The following is a 23,502-nucleotide window of genomic DNA, read 5'->3' on the forward strand; positions in this document are numbered from 1 at the left end:
TGCTGCTCTCAGAACAGAAGCCCCCTTTGTTATCTAATCCAGCCCTCTCCTCTCCAGCCTGAGCGACTGACTTGACTGCCACAAGACTGCTCTTCACAGTCTGTCAACCAGCGACCCAACTGATGCATATCAACCCAACAGCTGAGGAGTAGCAGAATCTGCTGTGCAGGACTTGCCGACTGATCTGTCAATCCATAGGCCGGCACGTGGAGAGGGCTTACCTTGAAAATAAACCATAAGAACTGAGAGGGCTGTGTGAGGTCCACCAAGGACTGTTCAGGATCCAACTTTGTGCCTCAGCCATTCAGCGCTAAACCTCAACTAATCAGGTTTCAGTAGTTAATAGCCCTTCAAGCTGCAGAAGTGGCAGATCTGCATTTCTTGCTGTATCCACAGTAACCAAGGATCTCAGAGTAGAAGTGCATTTGCATTTGAGAGGGCTCGTCAGGACCATGAGTGACACTCTTAGACCCCCCTCGCTCCAGGTGAGCGTCCCAAACGATGACCCGGGATACTCAGACGGCGGGATCAATGCAGTTTCGGATGGCTGCATGCGGTCCAGCTCCTCCACCCCGACGCTCCGTCGCAAACGCTTCAAGATGCGCCGCATGAGGAACGTGCCCAGCGAGAGGGAAAACGAAAGGGGCCGGCTAAACGACAGTCGTCTGACGGCCCGATCCGGCTCCGGCTCCAAGGAGTACCTCCAGCTGCCTTCCATCGAGATCACACCATCCAGCGACGAAGACGCGCCCTCTTCCTGGTCCAACTGCTCCACACCCAGCGCCTCGCCGCGCCGCAAGCGCTTCCTGTTGAGGAAGTGGCTGAGGGTCCGAGAGAAGAAGGAGCAAGGCAGTGAGAGCAGGTTGGTATGGGCCCACCCTACTCACCCTTCCCCATTCCCTTCTCCTCCCCCCTTCTTCCTTAATACCTCCATGCTGCTTTGAGGCTCCTGCTACCTGCACTAATGTGTTGTATCACTAACTCAAACAAAATGAAGCTGTTGCCATGTCAAGTCAAGCATTTTAGAAGAGTGAACCTTTAGTCCTCTGGTGAGATTGAGGTTTCTTTTCATCTATCAAAGGTGTGTGCTCCTTAGACAGCAAGCAGCTGTCATTTGTGACTGTTAATGTGTTTATTCACTGAATAATGATCACACACAAAACTGCTAATGTGGTAAAAGAATTAGGTACACAGTGAGGGGTGTTTACTAAACTTAGAGAAGAACTTGAACTTTATTTGAAAAACCATTAGCAAGTCCATACATCACCTGAAAGGCCAAAATAACATATAAGTTTCAGTTTGTTGAAGTGCTCTAAACATTTGTGTGGAACACCTCAGCCATTGACTCTGCTTATAGGATAAAGAGCACTGTATGGTTCTTAAAGATTCTTTTAATACATCTGATTTGGAACATTTCATAAAGGTTCTACATGCGTATTGAACCATGGTTTTATAAGTAAACGTACTTTGAGGGCCTTCATAGGTGGGTTAAGAGAGGGTTAAGCTTTTGTACAAGCCAAAAGAACTCATTTTTAGTACGAGATGGACCACTTTTTGAGAGCATTGAAAAGTTGTGTATGTACATTTACTTTTGAGCATGTGTATGGGATCAAGTGAGGTCATGTTTGTTAGTTTACCTGGGAGTTTGGAGCAATTTCCAATGCCATAAGATTATCTGTTTTTGAGAGAGGGCTTGAAGCTGAACCCCTTAAGAGTTGCAATCTTGGTGAAAGTCAGTCAAGCATGGCAAGTTTCCACTGAAGGAGCCCATGAACCAGGGTCAGTGTTAAAACCCCTACTCACTTCACTGCGTTCTTGTTAGTCATAGGGAAATTGGATTGGAGATGGTTCACTTTGCACATTTTAGAAACACAGTGTGGTCTAATGTGTGATCTATGACAAGAGTCCAATTATTCCAGGTAAAAATACTTTTTTGCTAGTGTTTTTTTTTTTTTTCTGTTTTTGATGTATTTTAAGAGGGCTGCTACCACCGGTAGCAGATGGCAGACAGGAATAGGTTCATTAGTCCATCGGCATGTCATCTTTCTCTGAGACGAAGACTCCTTCTCTCCAGAGGTATGTGTGCATAACCCTGTCAGCATCCCTAAGTGTGAAATACTGAATCATTATCCATTTCAGCACACTGTAGCCACAGCCTATCTCCCCCTAAGGGTGTAATGTGGACCGTTCTAACAAGCATTCTTCAGCTTAATAGCATAGCATTAAGAGGACACAGTTCTTCCTTAGTCTGCTCTTTGTTGCCAGCTGGATGTACAGTATGAAAAAAAATCCACAGACTTCAAGCTGTGAGGGAGTGAGTTAAATAATCCAGATCTCAATGTTTATCATCACTTAATCAATTATTGATGAAGCAGCAGAGCAGCCATTTTCGTCATGTAAAGTCATGAGGACACAGCGAGCAGCAAGATATTTTATATCCACTCAGCATTGCTGCCCACATCCGTTCATTACCGCTGCCTTGAGGGCAGCCTTCTCCCTGAACTGTACTGTGTTATACCAAAACATATTAACGCTGAACAGCACACAGTTCTGTCATTTCATATACGCAGATTTAATCTAGATGTGACGCCTGTATGTCGTGTGATGTTCATAGCCACAGTATCCTTTGATACAGTGGTGAAAATGAGAGTCTAGCAAAAGTAGGAATTAGAACACCATGTCCAAGTTCAAGGTTAACTATGGGATTGAGCCTGGAACACAGAGTCTGTGACCGGTCTCACATAAAGTAGTAGTAAAAATGTAGTCTGCACAGTGTACCTTTTGTGATCTATTGTTTATTAAACTGAGAACAGGTAGCTGATGTAAGAAGATAGGAATATCACAACAAAGAGCAGGATTAGTCAGCACATGAAAAGAAAAAAATATATATGAACACATACACAGACACACACTCGTGTATATATACACACGCATACATACATACATACATACTTACATACACATATAAAATTGAGATAAAAATGAAAATATATTGAGCACAGTGTATTTCAAACATGCAGCAGTCCTCATTGAGCAAGACACTGAAGCCCTGCCTCCTCCGGGGTGTCAGTCATGGCTGCACCTGCACTTTGACCCCCTGGTGAAATACCTACATTTACCTATGAGAGATGTGAGCAAGCAAAACCTAATTACACATGTAATATGGCAATTGCAATGTCTAAAAAACATGTTCAAGGTCAGTTTAAAGTGCTTGAAACAAATGGTTATCAATCCTTGCTTTGTGACTGTGTCCTTGACACCAGTCCTCTCTTTTGCGTGTTGCCAAATGGAATTTACAGTATATATAAACAAGTCAAGTAAATAATTTACCGATCCACTATAATATGACTTTATTGTATTTCAGTCTTTCCCATGGCAAACTGTGCAGTGCAGTTGTTAGTAAATTCAATACCGCAGGACGTGAGTGTTTTTTACTATATGAATGTCATTTAAACAACTATTTTTTGTTCCACCAAAATGCTGACTTGAAACCAGCCAGTTAATGTACAAACAAGGCAAAGCATTAATAGTTAAACAAGTCTGGAGGCCTGGGACCATTTGAACAGTGTTAACTGGGTCTTCACTCCAAGGACCGGTCAAAAATGCTGTAAGTATCCAAATCCATTTTCAATAAGAGAATATCTAAAGCTGGTGTGTTCTCTTTCAGACACACAGTAGTGATTAAAGCATGTTAACATACATGCTAACAAAACTGGCTTGATGTGTTCCAGTGTTACTAGTTACCTTGAATTTGGTTGACTTCAAAAGCAAGCAGATTCCAGATTTTGTGAAATACCTAAAGGACTGCAGTTTTCTAATCCAACTTTCCCCTCGTTGAGATGGAATGTGATGCACTTTTCCACTCAGATTAATTTGGACAAGCTTGGTTCAGGTCCTTAAAAGCCTTTGTAACCAAGCTGAGAGCAGAAAATGTCTTGTGATGGGGAATGAAATAAGAGTATTTCAGTGTTAGATTTTATTTTATTTATCTGCTCAGACCCGAAAATGGACCCATGTCTGTTTGAAGCCAAGTGAGTCAGTCCATCTTAGTGGAAACATCATGTACAACTTTGCATGCAGTGTATTAAAGTACTAATTGTCAAATTGTGAAATTATTATTGCTTATTGTCAGTGTTGTCATTGTCAGTCGGTATGTAGAAGTTAGAAGACGTACCATAAGCATCACCACCAGCATCTAGCTATGTTTTTATCTTACTTTCTATGTTGTAGAGCACGCGTGTGTTTGTGTGTGTGTGTGTGTGTGTGTGTGTGTGTGTGTGCATGCATGCCAGCGTGTATGCATGTGTTAAGATTGTGTGGCTGAGATCAGTGGAAGCTTGCCGACACGGTGGAATCTGCTGTTCGGCAGCCTGATAAGACCAGGACTATTTTGGGGAAGCGGGCAGTATCTTTCACCAGGCTTCACTGGTTCCGCCTAGTCCAGGCATTTAAATATTTCAGAGACACAACCTCTCAGGAGGATGTTGGAGACATAAGAAAACATGGCATGGAGTGTGTTGCTGTTATCCATTTGAAGAAAATAGAAATGTCTACCAATTTTCAAAAGGGTCCCCGCCATAATCAGGACTAATGTGATGAAGATTCACTAGAACAACTTATTTGCTCACATTTTGTTCAGCAATTCAGCTTTCCTCTTGGTCACTGAATGAATGAAAGAAGCTTCTATGCAGTGGGAACTATGAAACACAGTAGAGCGATAGATCAGGATGGGTGAAGCCCTTAGGAGTTGCAGTCAGAATGTTTGCTGGGTAAAGCTAGCTCTGCTCTTTATGTCTGTCAGTGTTACAAAGTTAATGCACTACGTTTTTGCAACTTGCAGTCTGTTAACAGCAACGACAACTAAATATGTAAAAGACAGCATGGCTAACATCATGCTGTCAAAAATGCAAAATAGATGTTTAGATTTTAGAAAATATGCGGATAGTAACCTACAAGCACAGAAGGAGTGTGTGCTCCTCTAGCAGGCTCACTTGGCCTCTGCCTCTCTGTGTGTATCTATAAAATAATTTCTTTCTCGTTTAATATTTCAAATTCAACCCCATTCTTTGTCCTGGGTAATGTAATTGCCCTAGTACAAAGGCCATGTATCATAGTGGATTCTTGTTCGAGTAATGGGATGTAGAGTTGCTAAGATGATAGTTGTCTTGTGCTCTATTTAAGTCCTCCATTTTGAACAGATTGTCCCTTAAAAAGCCCATTATGTGAGCAGTTGCTTGGAAAATGAGTTCAAAGGCCAGTGGGAGAAGCCACGATCGGTATACCAATAATATTGTAGCCTGCTGTAATTCCAGTACTGCCTTAAAATCTACAGTATTTTGTTACACCTGCTTGATATCATGTTCAAAGTGCATATTGGATCAAGTGTATGAGTGATGAATGATTTAGCGGGGGCCCATGCCATCATGTCAACTTTCTTTCCTTGTGATTTCAAATGAGCATGCACTAAAGGACAAGGATGCAAATGTAAACACTTGCAGAAACCAGAAAACACACACTTGCTTTTACAGTGCATACGTCCTCCCTCTGAGAGAACAACTTACTTTATGCAGACGGAGACACGCCTCAACTGTTGCCCAGTAGGCAATATAAGTATAAATATAAAAAATAATATGAGGCAATGGAGCTTAGATTCACTCTAAGATATAACTTTCAAAACTGTATTGAACCACTGACCAGTGACACCACACATCACCCAGGTGGGTGCTACACACCGGTGGTGGATGAGTTGAGTCCCCCCCCTACACCCCCCACCCCCCCGATATGTGAAGCGCTTTGAGTACTTAGAAAAGCGCTATATAAATGTAATCAATTATTATTATTATTATTACCACCAATGATATTCACTTTTAATGAATTTGTTTTCAAATTTACTATACAGGATAAGAATATTGTACCTCATGCAGAATCTTTTAGTTAATAAGGTGTTTCTTGACAAATTTCTGGCATGCAGAACAGTCAACAATAGATGCTGAATAGCAGAGAGTACTAGCTCCCTTATTCAAATGCTGATCTGCCGAGTGGAGACTGCTGAAAGAAATTAGTGCCAGCAGAGATTGTATTTCATAAATTTGAATTTGTCATGCTCATATTGACCTGTTGAATTAAATAATAAATGTGTTGAATAAATGAAGTCAAAAATCAAATTTGTAAGGCACACTGTGAAATTGAATGCAAAGGCCTGAAATTGAATGTGATTATTATTGGACACATTCCATAGGGGGGTTCAGCTGAAATGCTGCAAGCTGGAAGGATTTAAACGGTTGTTTAGGCAGCACAGCTTTCATCTGTTTTTGACGGGAGATAATATGAAACTGCCCATAAAAGAAATTCATGGATTTTTGAAAATGTTATAAGTGTAAATGTATGTGTTCAAATTGTTGTTCTATAAACAGTTGATCAAATCAAATGAAAACTGCACCTTCCATTATGCGGCCCCTTTAAGAGCAGACTTTCCTCGACTTACAATGCAAGGTTACCTAAGCTTTGTACTGTATCAACACTTCTTCATATCTATTTATCAAGGTTGCGAGTACAAACGGTGCTGTATGCTGCGCTCAGACATCTGACCTTGTTTGCCTTAAAAGTCAATGTTTATCATGAAAGTATACTTGTTTTTAACCTTAATGCAGAAATGTTTGCCCACTCATTATATCTGACGCACAATCTAAGTCTAGCTTTTGTTTGGGGCAATTGTGAAAGGTGACTTTTACACACTGACAAAAGTTTCCATCTTTACAATCATTTAGTCTCATATTCAGTTTTACAATTATTTTTCTTCCTCTTGTTTCCAGTATAGAGGCAAGTTAGAGACACAAGGAAAAATAAGACAGATCACCTGATGAGTATCAAGAAAATGACACTTGATGCCAGAAAATGTGGAAACAAGTTGAATTGTATTGGAGAGAAGTGAAATATTCTCACCTCATTGGAATTTTTTTTTCACTTGTTTTAAGAAAAATAAGCTTTTAAGACTCACTAGTAGGTGAAATGACTGGTTAATTATTTACTGTAGGTTGCAGTATAAGAGATGGCTGTTAGACTATAAAAACTAGTTTCAAAATGTATCCAAAGTAAGAGAGGCTGATCCTTCTCAAAATGTGCATATTTCTTCAAAGTGCCCCTCAGGCCTTATACAGCCCAATGCTCTCAAAATCAGATTAGGGCCTCCTGCTGAGTCGGAGTGTGAATTAATGAAGACCTTTCCCGGCAGGACGGGCTTTATTCCTAAATGTCAAACATGTGGATGGAAATGACAGCTGAATCTCAAAATGGGGAATATCACTTATTTTTAAAAATATGACCTCTGCCCAAGCCTCTGTGATACATGTTCTGTGATATCATTAATATGTTCAACCTGGAGTGGCTCTTTTGACGATGAATGGGAGAATGAATTGAATGAAGTATGTATTAAAAAGTAGTGATCTTGGTCCTAAACCTTATCTTCAGAAGATTTCCTGGTTGCCAACACATGTTTTTTTTTTTGCTTTGTGTTTATGTAATGATTCTCTATGGAGTTTTATATGCATTTACATATCTGTCACACAGCCCCCTCTAGTGTTATCACTGGAAATGTACACATACTGTACAGTGCACAATGTGTAGTGCGCACACATATGCACTCAAACAGGACACATCTGACACATCTGAATGGGTGGGAGTTGCCATGTATGTTGACCCTTCACTTATAGCATCTTTCTGCAGGCTGTTTGACAGTTGATTCCTCAGACAAAGCTGTCAGACCCAGTGGCAGCTTGTCAATAACTGTCTATCAAGGAGGCACAACACAGTCACAGTGACAGATGTATGGCAGCATGATAACACATTTACAAACTATTTGCTCTACAGGGCCCTATGTTAATGCAATGCTAAAATCTGACAGGAAATTAAGACATATGACTGTATAATCAGGACTCTCTGTTTGACATAAAAGTAGCAAGTCAGTCCAATGATGGCCATGTTAGTTAGTTTATGTTCTTTATTTCTCTTGTCTGGGGAGTTGGGGAGGCATGTAAGCCTTGGTAGTTTAGAGAACCATGCCGTGATGATTGACACCCCTCCTTTCTCTCATGCAGCAGCCAGCAGAGCAGTCAGCAAAGCAGCCAGCAGAGCAGCCATGATGACGACTCCACTCGCTTCTTGACTCCCTTTATCCGAGAGGAGAGGTGAGCAATATGTGTGTGTGTGTGTCTTCTCTGCCTGGGCCTCGTTCATTAATAGGGTTTTTCCATATATTTTTATTTTCCTTACAATCAGTTCGAATTAAAAGTTGTGATATGATGAAAATTTGAACCAACATCAGAGGGTTACATTGATTCCCTCCAATGTTATCCAGTAGTAGTATTTTGACATCAGTATCATTTGACAAAGTTTGAATGCTGGAGATATGTTCAAAATGTTCATTTCTTTATCATATTCTTTTTTGTAATTATTGTATAGTGTATATTGTATAGGGTAAAGTCAAAGCACATGTTTGAGGCCCTGTGTGTCTGTTGTTTTCTACTTGTCCATGTGCTTGTGTTATCTCCATGAAGTTGTTGTGTGAAGTTGTCGGTTGAAGTTCGACCCCAAAGGAGTGAGTTCAGATCAGAGTCAAAGTCAGATCAATGTTTAGTGTATGGATTTTGTTTGTTTGTTTGTTTTGCTAGCCCCATGGTTTCAATGAGGAAAGCTCACAGTACTAAAAAGCCATTTTTGGGAAACTGGAGGGCAAAATGTGCATTTTTTTCTCCACATTGTGACATGTGAACAGGAAGAATAAGCAACAAAAAAATCAAAATGTCAAGGTATCCCTGTAGCTCAGCTCACACCTTGAATCTGTTCCTTGCATTCTCCACTAGAGGGCAGTTCCTCTTCATCTCTGATGTGCAAAACTGTTCACCACCACCTTCTCTTTCCATGGTGGTCATGGTCAGACAAAAGCATTGCTGTGCTCCAAGGTCTGTTGCTGTTGATGTCAGTTTCGTGGCTTTTGAGGAGCAACTTTTTCTTGTGACATTACAATTTCGAGCCTTTGGCCATCACGGTTTGCCTTGGAGGAGACTTATTCTGTGTGGAATGAATTCCAATGAAGGGTTGTAAATCTGCCACAAGGCTGCAACTGTCACAAGCTGATATTGTTTGTTCCTGCTGTCAGTGACAGTGATGAGGGTTAGGATGTTAAAAGCATAGAAGAAGTTTGAGCTCTTGACTCAAGGCGAAAATATTGGTGCGTAAGGGGGCTAAAAATATTGAAAAAGGCATGTATACTGACAAAAAGTCCTTCTTTGTCAATAGGTAGGCCCCTTTTTTATCTATCCTGCCTGTAATATTAGAATGACAGCCATGTTCTAACCACACCTTACTGTAAACGGTATCTCTACCTCTCCACAGCTGAGTTTGAGTGAGAGGCCACAGCTGCTGCAGGCAGCATCGCCAGCTCAGTATCACCTCTGTCTGTGCTCAGAATATACTGCAGCAGTTACTGGAGCACCAGAGGCAGGCCTGGACACTAAATCAGATACTGGCGAGTGAGTGTGTGTGTGTGTGTCCCAGTGTGTCGGTGTGTGCATGCTGGCCTGGGACCTGATGTGAGGCTTCATACTTAATCCCTGAGGTAAAGCAGTGTGGCCAGAGGGAAACTCAGCGGGCCATCTCTCGCTTACCGTAGGAGGCAGGAAGAGCTTGTATCAGGCAAATAGAACCACCTGCACCTGCGCACCTGTCATGTTGGCCTGGAACACTGTTATGAAATATGAGGAGTCGATCAGTGCAAAGTACATTGCTGTTGTTTAAACTTTGAAAAATGCAGGGGTCTCTTCTTTTTCTGCGCTTTCTGCCTACCTCTGTCCTCCCTCTTAGTTTCAGGGTTGCTGTGAAGGTAGAAGACTGGAAGGCACATAGCAGAGTGCAAACACTGAACTCTCCAATTTGCAAAGCTGTAGTCTCCATTAAAGTGTATGTAAAGTGTATGTTTATTTATCATTTGCCTTCCGGATTTAATTTTCTCACAAGCATGTGAATGCAATGTTGTTTAGCAGCTGACGCAGTGTAATAGTTATGGCTGCAAATCGAAATTCATCCAGATCACCACCAAAATCTAATCAACTGATCTCGGAGGTGATGAGATTGATAATTTACAGGTCTTAAAAAGTTTTAGAATTGTAACAGTTGGTAGCCTAGTTTACAGTCATATCGCCTAACCATTATCAGAACACATCACATTGAACACTGACCAAATTTTTGAAATCAAGGCAAGAAACTAAAGGAATACACCAAGTTTTTTTAAGCAAATCTCACGCTTTTGAGCTGATGCTAACCTAGTTTTTGTACCAAACTGCAACAAATACACAATGTGCCACAACATTAGAATGCAATAAAGTGAAATCCGGTAGTTAAATAATAACTGGATTCACAGAGGTTAAACTGCTACTAATTTTGTTGCCGTACAGCTGTCAGTGGATGAAAGAGCTTACTGTATTTACCAAAAAACTGGTGTATTCCTTTAAGGTCTGGAAGTATGGAATTTTGAAATGGAAAATGTGTAGGAACCCTCTTAGTCTGTCCTCAAAATAACCGCCCACTTCGCTATCTTTCCCTTCTGCTCTGTCTACCTTCCACTACACCTCCACTCCTTCTCTCTGTCCTGCACTCTCCCTGTGCACCTCTGTCTCTTTCTCTCTCTCTCTCTCTCTCCCTCTCTCCCTCTCTCTCTCTCTCTCTCGCTCAGTGTCTCCATCTGCTCGAATTAGGAACGTTACCTTTCAAACCTATGGGATTTCTTGCTGCTCTTCTCTTTGCTGTGCTGGTGCTGCTAGCTAGTGTTGGGTGTCTGCAGCAGCTGCAGGGAGAGCAGCGTTCTGTAGCCGGCTTTAGAGGGCACGGAATGTCATGTCTCCTCTGCAGGTAAAACAGCTGCATCTGTGCCTGGAGGCTGCACCACTGTCTGTCTGGAGGACCGTCTGTCTCGCTGTCTCTCTGTCCGTCTCGCTGTCTCTCTTGCTTTCATGACTGCAATCTGTCTGACTGTGTGTGCTGCAGTTTTCTCAGTGTGCTGCGTGCAGCTGCATTTTCTCGCACAGTGACAGCGGGCTGTTGGCTAATATGTACTGTGCCACTAGCGGTGACTGTATTTGCCTCGGCTCAGTTTATCGCGGCATCCGTGCATCCGTTCAGTTGTGTCTGGGGTGAGGAATTGACTCGAGAGGGATGGTGATGACGTAGAAAGAAGTTTGCACGTTTGCCGTCATTTTCTGAGATTTGCATTTTAGGCTTCTGTCAGGTTAAACTCCTCCACGATCACTGCAGGCGAGTGTTGTGTAATATCAGTATAGGACATTACTCCTAAAGGTACAGTGCGATGTTCAGTTTTCCAACCTGTACCTGGTCAGACTCTCTGTTTAAGCATGTGATTGTGAGCTGTGAATCGGCGTTACGCACTGCATTACACGCCAATCATTGGATCAATCATATTCTGAAACTATAGTGAAACTGCAGTTCAGTAACGGAAATGTGAGCCTTCATTTCCGGCTGTCTATTAAAGGCATGTAAACTATTTTTTCCCCTTCTTTTTGAAAATTCACTTTCCTGTGTCCACTGCAGTCAAACTGAATTGACCGCAGTGGCGTTGAAGACAGTGTCCCATGACTGAAATCTTTCTCCTCTCCTCTGTTCTCTCCTGCAGGTCTGACAGTGCAGCGGACAAGATCAGGTAACACACACTCTTTTACTACACAGACACACTCCGGACACGCTCCTCTTTTGCTATGGAGGTGTGTGGGCACGTATTGTGCGGCGGTGGGCTCGTGGAGCAGGGCACGGTGGGACCGGGTTTGCTGTCACCCCACTAGCCCAGGTCCGCCCACCCTGCATGTGACACAGATCCACGGCTTTGTCCCCCATCCGAGGTGTCTGAATACGCTTTACATTTGGAGAGGCCAGCGGTGAATATAGTTGCAAGCCATGGAATGTCATTGTTTGCTTTTACTGGACAAACAACATCAGTCACAACAGCAGACACAAACAGGGCTTTGTGAGTTGGTCAGTACTGTAGGTCGGTCAGTCTGTTAGCTAGCCAGCCGGCGGCAGGTCTGCACTGAGGGTCTGTGGGCACGGTCGCTTTGTTCTGCAGGGTTTGAAGTGCTTTGCCATCGCAAGAGACTCTGCTAGTCCTGAAGCAAAGGGCTCACAGGCTCAAGCTGGTAAGTATTAGAGGGAGGTGCACCCCTTGAGCTAAATGTTACCAGTGGGATCTTTATAAATAACTGTTCTGCCATCATTCACTTGGTTGAAAACTTGGAAACTTGCAATTGTAGCATACTGTTGAATATGCATTGTGCTTGTGTTACTGAGTAAATACACTGAATGTGCAAAATATTAGGGACATCTTCCTGATATTGAGTTGCAGCCACTTTTGCACAATCCACACCTCAGTTGTCTCAAAGCTTAAAAATCCTTCTCTAACTCATCTGCTTATGTGAAGCTGTGAGAAATGATATTCCCAGCATTATATGAGGTCATAGTCATTAAAGCTATTTGCTTTTTTAGTGTGTGTGTGTGTGTGTGTGTGTGTGTGTGTGTGTGTGTTGTGCACTGAGCGTGCAGAGAGTAATCAAGCGTGGAGGTGTTTGTCTGGCATATTCTGAGTGGATACTATTCGTTGGGCGTATTCGTATGTGTGCTGCTGGTATGTGTGTGTGTGTCTGGTTTGGTATGCTTTGAGTGGTCAGTCATGCGAGTGGTGTGACCAGCGGGCCAGGCCAGGTTTGAACCACTAGGAGTCTCTGTCCACCATCACATGACCAAGCGATGGTTTACTGAACCCAGTCTGTGTCTTCTCTATACATTGTGTGCAGGCATTGTCACCCTGCCCTTTCAAAAACAGCCTACAATAAGCCATAACAACTTCATTATTAAGTCTGTTTCTAACCAGCCAAATTGCATGGATGAAATACACAGTTTTTGCTTTGTAATTGTGTAATAGCAGGGATGGGAATTTTTGGTTTGGTTCCATGTTCTTCACTATTTCTGGTTGTAGCACAGGTTGCAGCACTAAAACGATTGTCATTTGGTTTGTTTAGTATGACATATTTCTAACCATTGAGCCAATAGTTGTGTTTTTTGAGAGAAATTGAGGCAAAGGGCTTATTTAATTTCCCATTTTCTCCAGCAATGGCGGTCATTCCCTTGTTGTGGTGGCCCACCTTGTTGTGGTGCTGAATGAAGACGGAGGAAAGTCAGAAAAAATATGCTACTCTTGACTTAAATGGATGGCTCAATTATAGAGTTTGAAAAAGCACTTTGGTGCAACAGTGAAGCACTTTGCCAGAGTAGAGTGTGATCTGTGGCAGAAAGGCAGCTATTACATCAAGTGCGGGTGCTTTCTGTTTTAAGTGTTCAGAGTGTCGTCACCTCTCATATATCAAACATAATTTAAGGATCACAATGGTAATACAGACATGTACTGTAGCACTGAATTCCAGCTTACGTTGCTCTCGCAGCATATTAGCCTTACTAAATGTGAAAGTTACCAGGATCAGTCTCGTTTACCAACACAGCAATGGTGAGTAGTTGGAGTGATGGAGTGAGGGTTACACACATACACACATTATAACACCACATTCCCATGCAGACCAACCACAACTTAGACTGATGGCCACTGAGCAACCTAGAGCTGGAAACCCAAACAGAGTGAACTTTCCTAGAGTCCTCTTCAGTAGCAGCAAAGACCACATAGACAGAATCCTTGTTTTATCGTTAGATAATGTCTTGTTTGAGCCATCTCAGGAATCACATGGCAACCCTGAAACATCATAGATTATCACCATGATGTTGTGGTCATTACAACCTTTACCTTTGAAATCAACTGGAATCACCACTGTACACATCCATACACACACACACACACACACACACACACACACATACATGCATACTGGACCTTTGATTTCACAATAGGTTTAAGGTTTTGATTCATCTACACTTTTTCCACTATGTGTATGCATTGTCTTTACTTGGTTCCTATTTTTTCATTGCTTTTTCTTATATGCACCCCTTGGCTGTATATGAATATTGTAACATAATATAATATACATATTGCTTAAAAAAATGAACAATTCATGCCGTACTCCTTTTAACTTGGTACAAACCAGAAACCGCACCATCTCAAATCATCCCCATCTTGCTTCTACGCCCCAGCAGTTCTCCCAGCCAAACTAGTGTTTTGTTTCTGTACCCTTTGTAACCCTCTACAGTTGTTGCCTAAGTGGTCATGAGTCACACCAACTGCACAAGATCGATACCTAGTTTGTTACAAGGGCAACTGTAAATAATGCATGCAAAAAGCCCTTTGGCTGGCTGAGGCGGGGAGAATGCAAGTGCCTCTGGAAACTCTGCAGTTTGCATGTTTGAAAGAAGACTCACAGAGCTTAGCTTGCCTTTTTATCCTGTTATGTTGCAGATTTGTGCGTTGAATTCTATTAGAATAAAGTTTAAAGAGAAAATCAAAATACATACAGTATGTGTTTGCTGTCTTTCTGTAAAGATTGTAGATTATATTGTTTGATGGGTGGGATATTTACGTCACACACCAGCCAAATAGTAGTCACTTTTGACTGTGGGTTATCAGTTTGTCTACCAAGTAGGAAGAGGTTCTATTGTATTCTGTGGCTGGTAAAATAATTAGTTTGTGAGTTTTTGAGTAGGTAAGCCACTGTGGCCAAAGGACAAAAATAATCTTCTCCTTCTCATGAGTATTATGTAGTCCTGCTGCTCAGATTCACCTGCACAGGCCTGGTTTGTAGTTTCCTCTGTCTTCTTTCTTTGTTCTACTGTCCGCATTGCTCTTGCGCCTCTCAGTTGCTGGATCATCGATCCCTTTTCGTCTGTGGTTTGAGACATTAGCTTTGTTGGTGGAAGTCAGCATAATCTGATCTTACCCTTTACTTTGTTCAGGAGCCTCAGAAAAGGCAGGGATCCTAAATAACGAGTAAATGATATGCAGAAAAAGGTTGAGTTCCCTGTTTATTGTCCCTGATGACTTTCAGACAAGGAGAGGTAGTTTTAGATGAATCCCTTTCCTCTGTGTTGTTCAACTTGGGACGAGTCAATGCAGTATAAGGCAGGGCTATACAGGGCCAGACTAATGCATGAATTTTGAGTGAGATACTGATAATTAATATATGATCCAGACCAGACTAAATTCTCATCCAAAACTGTAAGCCATGCTGGGATTTTCAGTTGTGCCAGTCTGGTGTATTTTTCAGTAATTGTGAAAATCTTCACTTTGTCATTGTGCTGAAATGTTTTGTGCTGATCTTACCAGTGTATTATAAGTGTAACAAATGCTTATATAATTTTTTTGTGAAAGGCCAGTATTGGGCCATAATATTGATGCACTGTTATATTTGTCAAGCCCAAATGCAGACACATCTTAACTGACCAGTTCATTTAACAAGCAACAAAAGAGAAAATGCAGCACTGCAGAAAAAATATATTAGTTGTATGCAATTGTATACATTTTGTTCCTGATGCATGCAATCAAATTAATTTTTATTCCTGTGCATGAATATTTCAAATTATAAAATATTCAAAATGAAGCTTTGCCCTGATATTTCAACAAATTTAATTTGCTCAATTCTGTGGGTTCAGATTAGTTGCAAGTGGTTGTGGTGTTTGTTCTGCAATCTCTTTATCTTAATTTGTTATATAACTGATATATATTATTACATAAGGTCACCTTATGGAATATAACACCAGTGGGACGGTCTATCATTTTGCTGTTTTCTGTCTAATCTCGTTTAGATTTATTAGTGGTATCTGATTCCACTGGCTGACCTTCACTAATGTTTCCTGCTGAGCGGCTCCAGTTGCGCCCAAGATAATGCCTGAAAAAGCAAATGGTTAGGATGATGATGACGTAACAGCGATGACTATGGTGAATCTGGGTCAGGGCCAGGGTAGTTATGTCTAGGAGATGTTATGAGGTCATGATGCAGCTGAAATCCCTTCTCCATATTCATGCGAGTGTGTGTGTGTCTGTGTGTGTGCGGAAAGCATGCGTATGTGCGTGCAATCAGAAGAATCGCTGATGCACCGCGAGGCTGTGGTGGAGAGCAGCCTGCACGGCGAACACATGCCTCCTAGCTGCTAGAGCAGAGAGGAAGAGAGAGGAGGAGGAGAGACAGAGAGAGTGGAGAGAAGCGAGCAGGGGAGGGAGGCTGATAAAGAGGGGAGAGGAGGGGGAGAGGTGAAGGACCACCCTTATCGAGCAGAGCCGCTCTCGGAGAGCCTACCGAAGAGACCTTCCCACACACACACCATGGCCGGCCGGCCAATCAGAACGCTCGCATCCTTGACCCATCCTCCCCTCGTACAACTGCTCATCCGCGGCTGAGAGAAGCAGATGTGAGGTGATGCTGTTCGAAGGGATCCTGTGAGCCACCTGAACAGGAAACTCTAAACTCTCAGTATCCTTTTGCGGGAATACAGGAAATAAAGAAATTGCTTTGATGTTCTAGCGTGCTGCGAAGAATTCAGGGAAATGGACAGAATGCTGCTTTAGATATAATGCTTTTCTATCAAGATGGTGACATCTGATCAATTTGGACATCCTGTGGCTTTTGATCTTTCCGGGCTTTTCGGGTTCAAATGTGCTTTCTGTATCGCCTCTGTTTGCAACTTTCATTTTCAAGGCTGGTGCAATTTTTGTTTTTCTTAAACTGATTTTGGATGTCCTGTGTGAGAGAGAAGGACAAGGTGATTTTGTGTGGCTTGGAGACGATGACAAAGCATGCTGGGCAAGTGACAGTGTGACAGCGAAACAGTGGGACAGTGATTGAAGAGAGGCCATGAGAGCCAGGAGAGAGGCCAGGATGGTGTCTGCGTGTTCACCATGCACAAGCATAAGGTCAGGTCTGATTTCTGTTCCCTTTCTTTATGTGCGGCATATTCTCATCACATAGGCTTGAGTTTGGTCGAACAGCAGAAGAATAGGCATGCATTACAGGATGAGTTATATGCAGTTAATATGGATAGTCATGTGCCATTCATAATTAATACTCATATAAGTTGTTGTATTTTTTGTATTATGCTATTTGGGGGATGTCATTTTTTAGACCTGGGTAAAATAGTATTTGGAAATATTTTTTGGTGAACATAACAATAGGATGAGATACATGAGATACTTACAGGCAAGTATTCCAAAGTCAATTTAGTTTACCTTTCTGTAATTAAATCTGATCTAATACTATCTGGATCATCTTGATGTAAACCCCAACCTGGTACGCAAGTAAACACAAAGGCTCAGAATTATTTGCACATACCATATGATCCAGGTTTGGCCTTTTGGTTATCTGGTGATTATCGTGAAAATGGTTTTCTGATGATAATTGCCAGGTTCCCTTCACTGGATCACATGATCAGGACCGCCCTAGTTTTATTCTGCAGCTCTACGCTTTCCTGTATGACCTTTGCCAAGAAAATAAAAACCGCTTTGTCCATAAAATGGCTTTTAAATGTCAATGCGTTTTTCTTTTTTTTCCAAATGAATTTGAAGCACCAATTGGGAATTGTTGACTACTGTATATAAATAGCGTGTAGCTATTCCTCGACACAAACATTAGCTGCTTGAAAAATTTGACTCGTAGATTGGAAAATACTATAACCTCGCAACTTTTGCAGCCCATCAGATCTCATAGTACGTATCTATTTTACTCCAGAGTTTATGAACATTAAAGATGTAAACCGGTCTTTTACAACTACAAAATAATGCCAACAGGCATATTTAGCTATCTTCTACATTTATTACAGCACTGTCACTCAATTAGAAATCAGAAAGATGAAAGATGTCCACAACTCCATGAAATATTCCATGTTATTGTTGCGGCTAAGCTCTTTTTTTGTTCATGTTTAGCTTACAGGCCAGGTCTTGACGTTTGCTGTGGCTTTTCAGTGTTCAGTTAGCTTATTGAGACGCATGGTCAGCTTTTGCTTTCTTCAGCAGTTCATTCAAACATGGCAGTGAGTCAAAATGATTGATACACACACTAACGTACAGTATGTGCCTTAACCCGATTCACGGAGAGCCAGGGGATGGTGGAATAAATCACTGCATGTCAGTGTTTCTCTAACACACATCCATCCATACACACATACACTTTTGAATACAGGGGATTTTCCAGCTGGCTATTGGGCCTTCTAAATCTCCACTGTGATCTGTGCTCCCCAGGCCCATTTAGGGTAATTTGGTTAGATTTATTGTGGCTGTCGGCTGGGATTCAAGCCAGTCCTGGGGCTGCTTTAAGTTACCTCACTGTGATGAATACCCCCGGCAGGTAATTTTGTGCTATCCTTGCATAACTTTCTCCTTCGCTCTTTAATTAATCGTGAATGATAGTCGTTAATGATCGCATGAAGTGCTATTAGCTCAAGCCCACCTTGGTTCATTATTTGCATTATGTAATGAGACAATGAAAGCATAATTCATTTACTTAACGAGAGGAAAGGGATTGCCTCCGTATCAAGTTTTCCCTATAAAATGGACCAGTTGCTCCACACCCTTTTTAGAAATGGTGATGGAAACAAGATCATGGATTTGTTATTTTCCACACTTTACAGTACAGTGTAGTTCATAATCAGCAAAAACATCCAGATTTATTAAAGATGCGTCTGTCTGTAAGGATTGTAATTAAAATTGATAAAACGGTCAACCTCTACATTTAAGTCCATTTTGACTTGGTTTGAATTGCCAAAATAGTTGCAGTTGTGTAGTCAGAGTTAATGTTAAACATTATCTGAAAGCACACAAACCTCTAGCCATGGATAAATATAAGACTGCTACAGTCTATGAAATTTAGAAATTTTGCTCATCTGAAAACTCAAACAGGACGTATGGTTCTTCATCTGCAGATTCAAATTTTTGGATAAACTGATTGGAGCCATTTCAAAAGCCATTTAATCTATCCATTTTCACTGAAGCTTAGTAAGATGACAAAGGATAAAGGTGAGCTATTTTAAGATTTTTGCCAATTTGAACGTCTGAGTCATTGTTATATCACGGCCTGTATTTTGGGCCAGCTGTTGACGTCCCATATCGAAGGTGATTTATTAAGTAGTTCAGTCCGACAGACAATCTGTCTGTCACTGGCACACCCACTTACTGCAATTGAGGAAGGTCTTGTTTTCATGCTGGGTGGACATCTGCCTCCCTCACTGCAGAGTTACACAAGAAGATATGCCATGCACATATGCCATTTAATGGCACAAAGACTAAATTTAGACCTGTCTTTTGGCTTTCAGTGATGATTCTCAGAGCCAGGTCTGTCCAGCTATCTGTCCATAACCTGAGCTGAATTTGACACTGCAGTCTCCACAATCCATATTATGAATGCCAATCCATTTGTCAGTTGTCCAAAGTCCACTAAATGTACTGGATTATTAGTATAGCATTGGTTGCAGGGAGAAATTGAGGTATGTGAGATAATGAAGATGGAGCTTGTTCAATAAAATAGTTCAGTCCAGTTTATTAGTCAAAGTAGAACCAACCATTAATGTGCATCCAGGGATCATATTGTTATAAAGTTATATTTGATTCCAATATTGTATTCCATTATTTACTGAAACTAACTTTGCATAGAAACTATTCACACTTTCCTCATTGCCAAGATGTAATGGTGCTCTGTGTGGCACTAAAGGGGCACTGCGTGGTTTTTCACCTGGCCTTACTGCTCATATCCATCTGAATAGGCTGCGTGTCTGCATTCGTCAGGCCTTCGTCACTGACTGATCACAGGGCCACTGATGACTCAAGGTGTAATTCACATATGTTCATCAGCGAAGCAGTACCGCTGATCACTGTAAATGCCTATATTTCTCCCCCTCAGCAGGCCAACATTTAACACGTTTTTTTTCCGCAAACAAGCTCTCATATCCACAGGGATGTGCCACCCATAGGTTGGAGGAGGAGATCCATCTGTCAAATCCTTTCAACCTTAATGGCACGATTGTGCTACACTGAACACGGCAGAACTTCTGAGAATTAACACTCAACTCCAAAAACCTAAATGGTCTAAATTTAGTCTTCAGATAACCCTCTGCCAGGTTGCCTTTCTTTAACGTATTCCTCTTTTATGGAAGGCCTTTACAGGTTTCATAAATCAAGTACTGTAATCTGTATTCTATCTCTCCTGGATGGCCCTCCTCCCTCGCGGGGATGATCGATTTCCCCTCTAGCTGGTCCAAAGGGGCCATGGATTATTCTTACTAAGGCTGTCTATCCACCTCCTGGCCCTCGCCCTTCTGGGAGACAGAAGGAAGCACCTAGTGTCAATGTCACCTCACCTCCACCTTTTAAGTCCCAGTAGGCTCTTGTGTACATTTAAAGGTTTTGGCACTCTGCATTCATTCTGCAACACAGCAGGGGCAGGAGGGGGGACATGGCTAAATCGATCACTTCACGTTCTTTAGGAAATTCCTCAGTCAACCAGTTTCTCTTGGCGAGAAAATTTTAATTAGCTCACTGATAAGCATAAAGTCTCCAGAAGGTGTTGCCTAGCCAAAAGAACCTCCTCAATAGGTGCCGGGAAGCGCACTCAGGGTTAAAGGAGTGGGAAGCAATGACTCTGACTAGAGAGGCAAATGCATTATCATGTGCCGCAGAGAATATGAATTGATTGAATAGATGGAGGAGTGGTTGAGGGCCTCTGATCACAGTGATTCATGGTAGATGTGGGCGCTCCATGTTGAGTCACCGGCGGTGGCAGTAAAGGGACTGCACTCTGCAAGCCCCATTACCCGTGACATTACCCTGCACATGCACACACACATACACACACACACAAAGTCTAATTCTTAGTGTTTGTTTAAACTTGCCTGGAATATGACTTACAAGTGCCAGAACATTTATACACCCACAGGAAAATATATTATACTCAGTTTAGGGCATGTTCACTCCAAGCTAGCCTTACCCTGTACGGAGCAGTTTATTCAAATTCTGGAGCTTTTACTCCTTTCATTTGTTTCATTTGGGCAGGTACAGGTGCAGGAAACAATCCCAAAATGCAAGTGTTTATAGGTTTAAGGAGCAGGACGTTGGCATTTGATAGTCAGTAGTTCCTCACGGAAAGCCTAGCGTAACAAAATGAACTGAGTACCCCGCAGTCTGGACTGATGCTCATATCCAGCTCTTTCAGCTGCTCTTTCCTGGTATGAAAACCAGAGATGGTAAATTGCGGCAAAGACCACAGACAAGTCCATCTTGCTTAGATAGAGGGACTAAAATTGATTTTGTTTTGTTTTTGCCTTATGATGGGCAGTGTTCAGTACCTTCCCTCTGTTGAAATGTCTCAACATTATAGCCTTTTTATTCATAATAGGGCATTATCAGTCAACATCCACAGTCACCTGGAAACAAAACTCTCTCATTTACTCTTCTCTACCTTCACTGATAGGCCAAGCAAAGGAAGTGGAAGAAACTGATATGGAGACCTCAAAGGTAGGATGCAACTCAACCAACAACAGACACTCCACACAGTTTAGACTTTCTTCATGTCATTTTAGCTAGGGTCATCATGGATTAATGCATATTTTATTCTACATACTAATGCTCCATCTCCTGCAACCACTCCCCCAAGCCATTTCTGTAAATAAGAACATGTTGTTAGTCATATTTGCTTGTTAAATAAGGGTTTGAAAACAACTATAGGATAAATTCATTTTTTTATATCCCCAGCTAGACTCATCACCCTTGAGTATGCCATGCTCAGGTCCACCAAAAGAGGGAGCTGTTCCAATAGGGCATATATGGATACCCTAAGCACATCTAGCTCCTCTCATATCCCATGGTCCTCAGATTTCACCGTGTGTGAGATCCAGAGCCAAAAGTTGCTGTAGCATCTTGTTTTTTTGTCTTTTTTTCACTGCAGCCCTGTGGTGTGCAAGGCCACTGTCAGCATTGTACTGAGCAGGAGGACAAGGGGGTAGGTGGGGTGGGGGGGGTTGTCTATGGGGACACTAATCACCTGGGCTCCAATATGACCTGCCAGGCCCGAGTCAGACTGTACAAGGCTGCTACTCAGATCCTTACAGTAAGGATGGGACTGTGTGTGTCTCTGTCTGCTTGTTTTACCGACTGTGTGTGGGTGTGTATGCGTGTGTCCGCTCATTATCCAGAAATCCTTCGAACCCCTAATAGAATAATATCCTTCTCCTAGTTCAGCAGTGTGCTTGTTTTAATGATAGTTATTGATGACAATGTATGACATGCTTTTCTCATGCCTAAAGCGCTACAAATGGATGGAAAAGCCAGAATTAAGATAAAAATGTAGAAATACATGTTCATGCATATTCTGGCAGCATTACATGCAAGAAGCAAGTGAAGATGTGTTTTGAATCAGCTAGACTGGGAGCACAACCATCTCGTATGCTGACAGATATATGACTCCTGGGTTTGAGAATGGACAGAGGCTCTCACTTCCCAAGACGAGGCTATAATGTAATTCCTTTATTAGCCAGTTTACACAAGCTGCAGTTTGGGGTTCAGTTTCTTACACTTTGGTAGTGATGGTGGAGTACAACCAACATAATACAATTAATCTGTATGAGTCATGTGTCAAGTTAGGTGGTGGTGATTTCACAGATCTGAATAAACCTGAATCTCTGATGCAATGCTCTACCTGTAATTGACTGTTATACATCTGTCTCTTTTCAGTCGGCCTTGTTATTGCGAAGGTGGTAAATACCGCAAACTTGAGTTACACCTATTAGACCACCTCGGGGATTACGTAAGGCAGAGCTATAGTGTGTTGTTGTGCATTTTTCATTTTATCTGAGGACATTGTAACCTACCTCTGAGTGGTATATGACCTTGTGGATGTAATCCAAGCTTTTCAGGTTTCCATCCACAGGAAAATGGGGTTTGTGTGGGAAAAAAAAGCCGTGGGTTCTTTGTGGTGATGCATAACATTGCCTCTGCAGATTTCATCAATGCAAAGTTTGCATGGCTAGAAGTCGGAGGCCTTGTTGGGTGATGTTGCTTTGTCACCATGAGTGACGTGGATCATTTTGTGAGGCTCAGAATAGCTCAAGTGCTGTCCTTGAATGCCTTGTGGGTGGTAATGGCATAGCAACCAATGATAAGCAAATGTAAAGTGTGTGTGTGTGTGGGGGGGGGGGGGGGGGGGGGGGCTCTGCCATTGTGTTTCCTTGAGTGCGTCTGTGTTTGACTGAAAACAGCAGGCAAGGTCCACATGCGGCCCTGAAGCAGCAGGCTCAGCCACTCCTGACTTTGATGATGGCAGGGTCGTCTCTATGGCAACAGCACTGACTGACGAGGTGGGGTCAGTCTGGGGGGGGTCAGTCAATACCCCTCCACCCAATCCCTTATCCCATCACCACTCTATGGTTTATACTACAAGTGTGTGAACGGCACTTAAATGCTATAGAGGAGAAAAGTTGCACACATACAGAATAAACACACACAAAGTTTAGACAGCATCATTCACACAGCTC

General features: G+C 42.1%; 1 protein-coding gene across 4 annotated transcripts in view; it reads left to right on the top strand.

Moving 5' to 3' along the window:
• The first annotated feature begins 452 nt into the window (after window positions 1-452).
• The window catches only part of gramd1bb (GRAM domain containing 1Bb), a 78,180-nt gene continuing 55,130 nt past the window's right edge, over window positions 453-23,502 (top strand). For 2 of the 4 annotated variants that reach the window (XM_071917836.2, XM_071917837.2), the window contains exons 1-2: window positions 453-862; window positions 8,106-8,183. In XM_071917836.2, coding sequence (XP_071773937.2) covers window positions 453-862; window positions 8,106-8,183 — 488 coding nt within the window. Of the gene's footprint in view, window positions 867-8,105; window positions 8,184-23,502 lie in introns of all 4 variants that reach the window. The other 2 variants (XM_071917839.2, XM_071917838.2) reach the window with 2 other exon arrangements.

The sequence above is a fragment of the Centroberyx gerrardi genome, chromosome 6 (assembly GCF_048128805.1).
Source record: "Centroberyx gerrardi isolate f3 chromosome 6, fCenGer3.hap1.cur.20231027, whole genome shotgun sequence".
NCBI classification, from domain to species: domain Eukaryota; kingdom Metazoa; phylum Chordata; class Actinopteri; order Beryciformes; family Berycidae; genus Centroberyx; species Centroberyx gerrardi.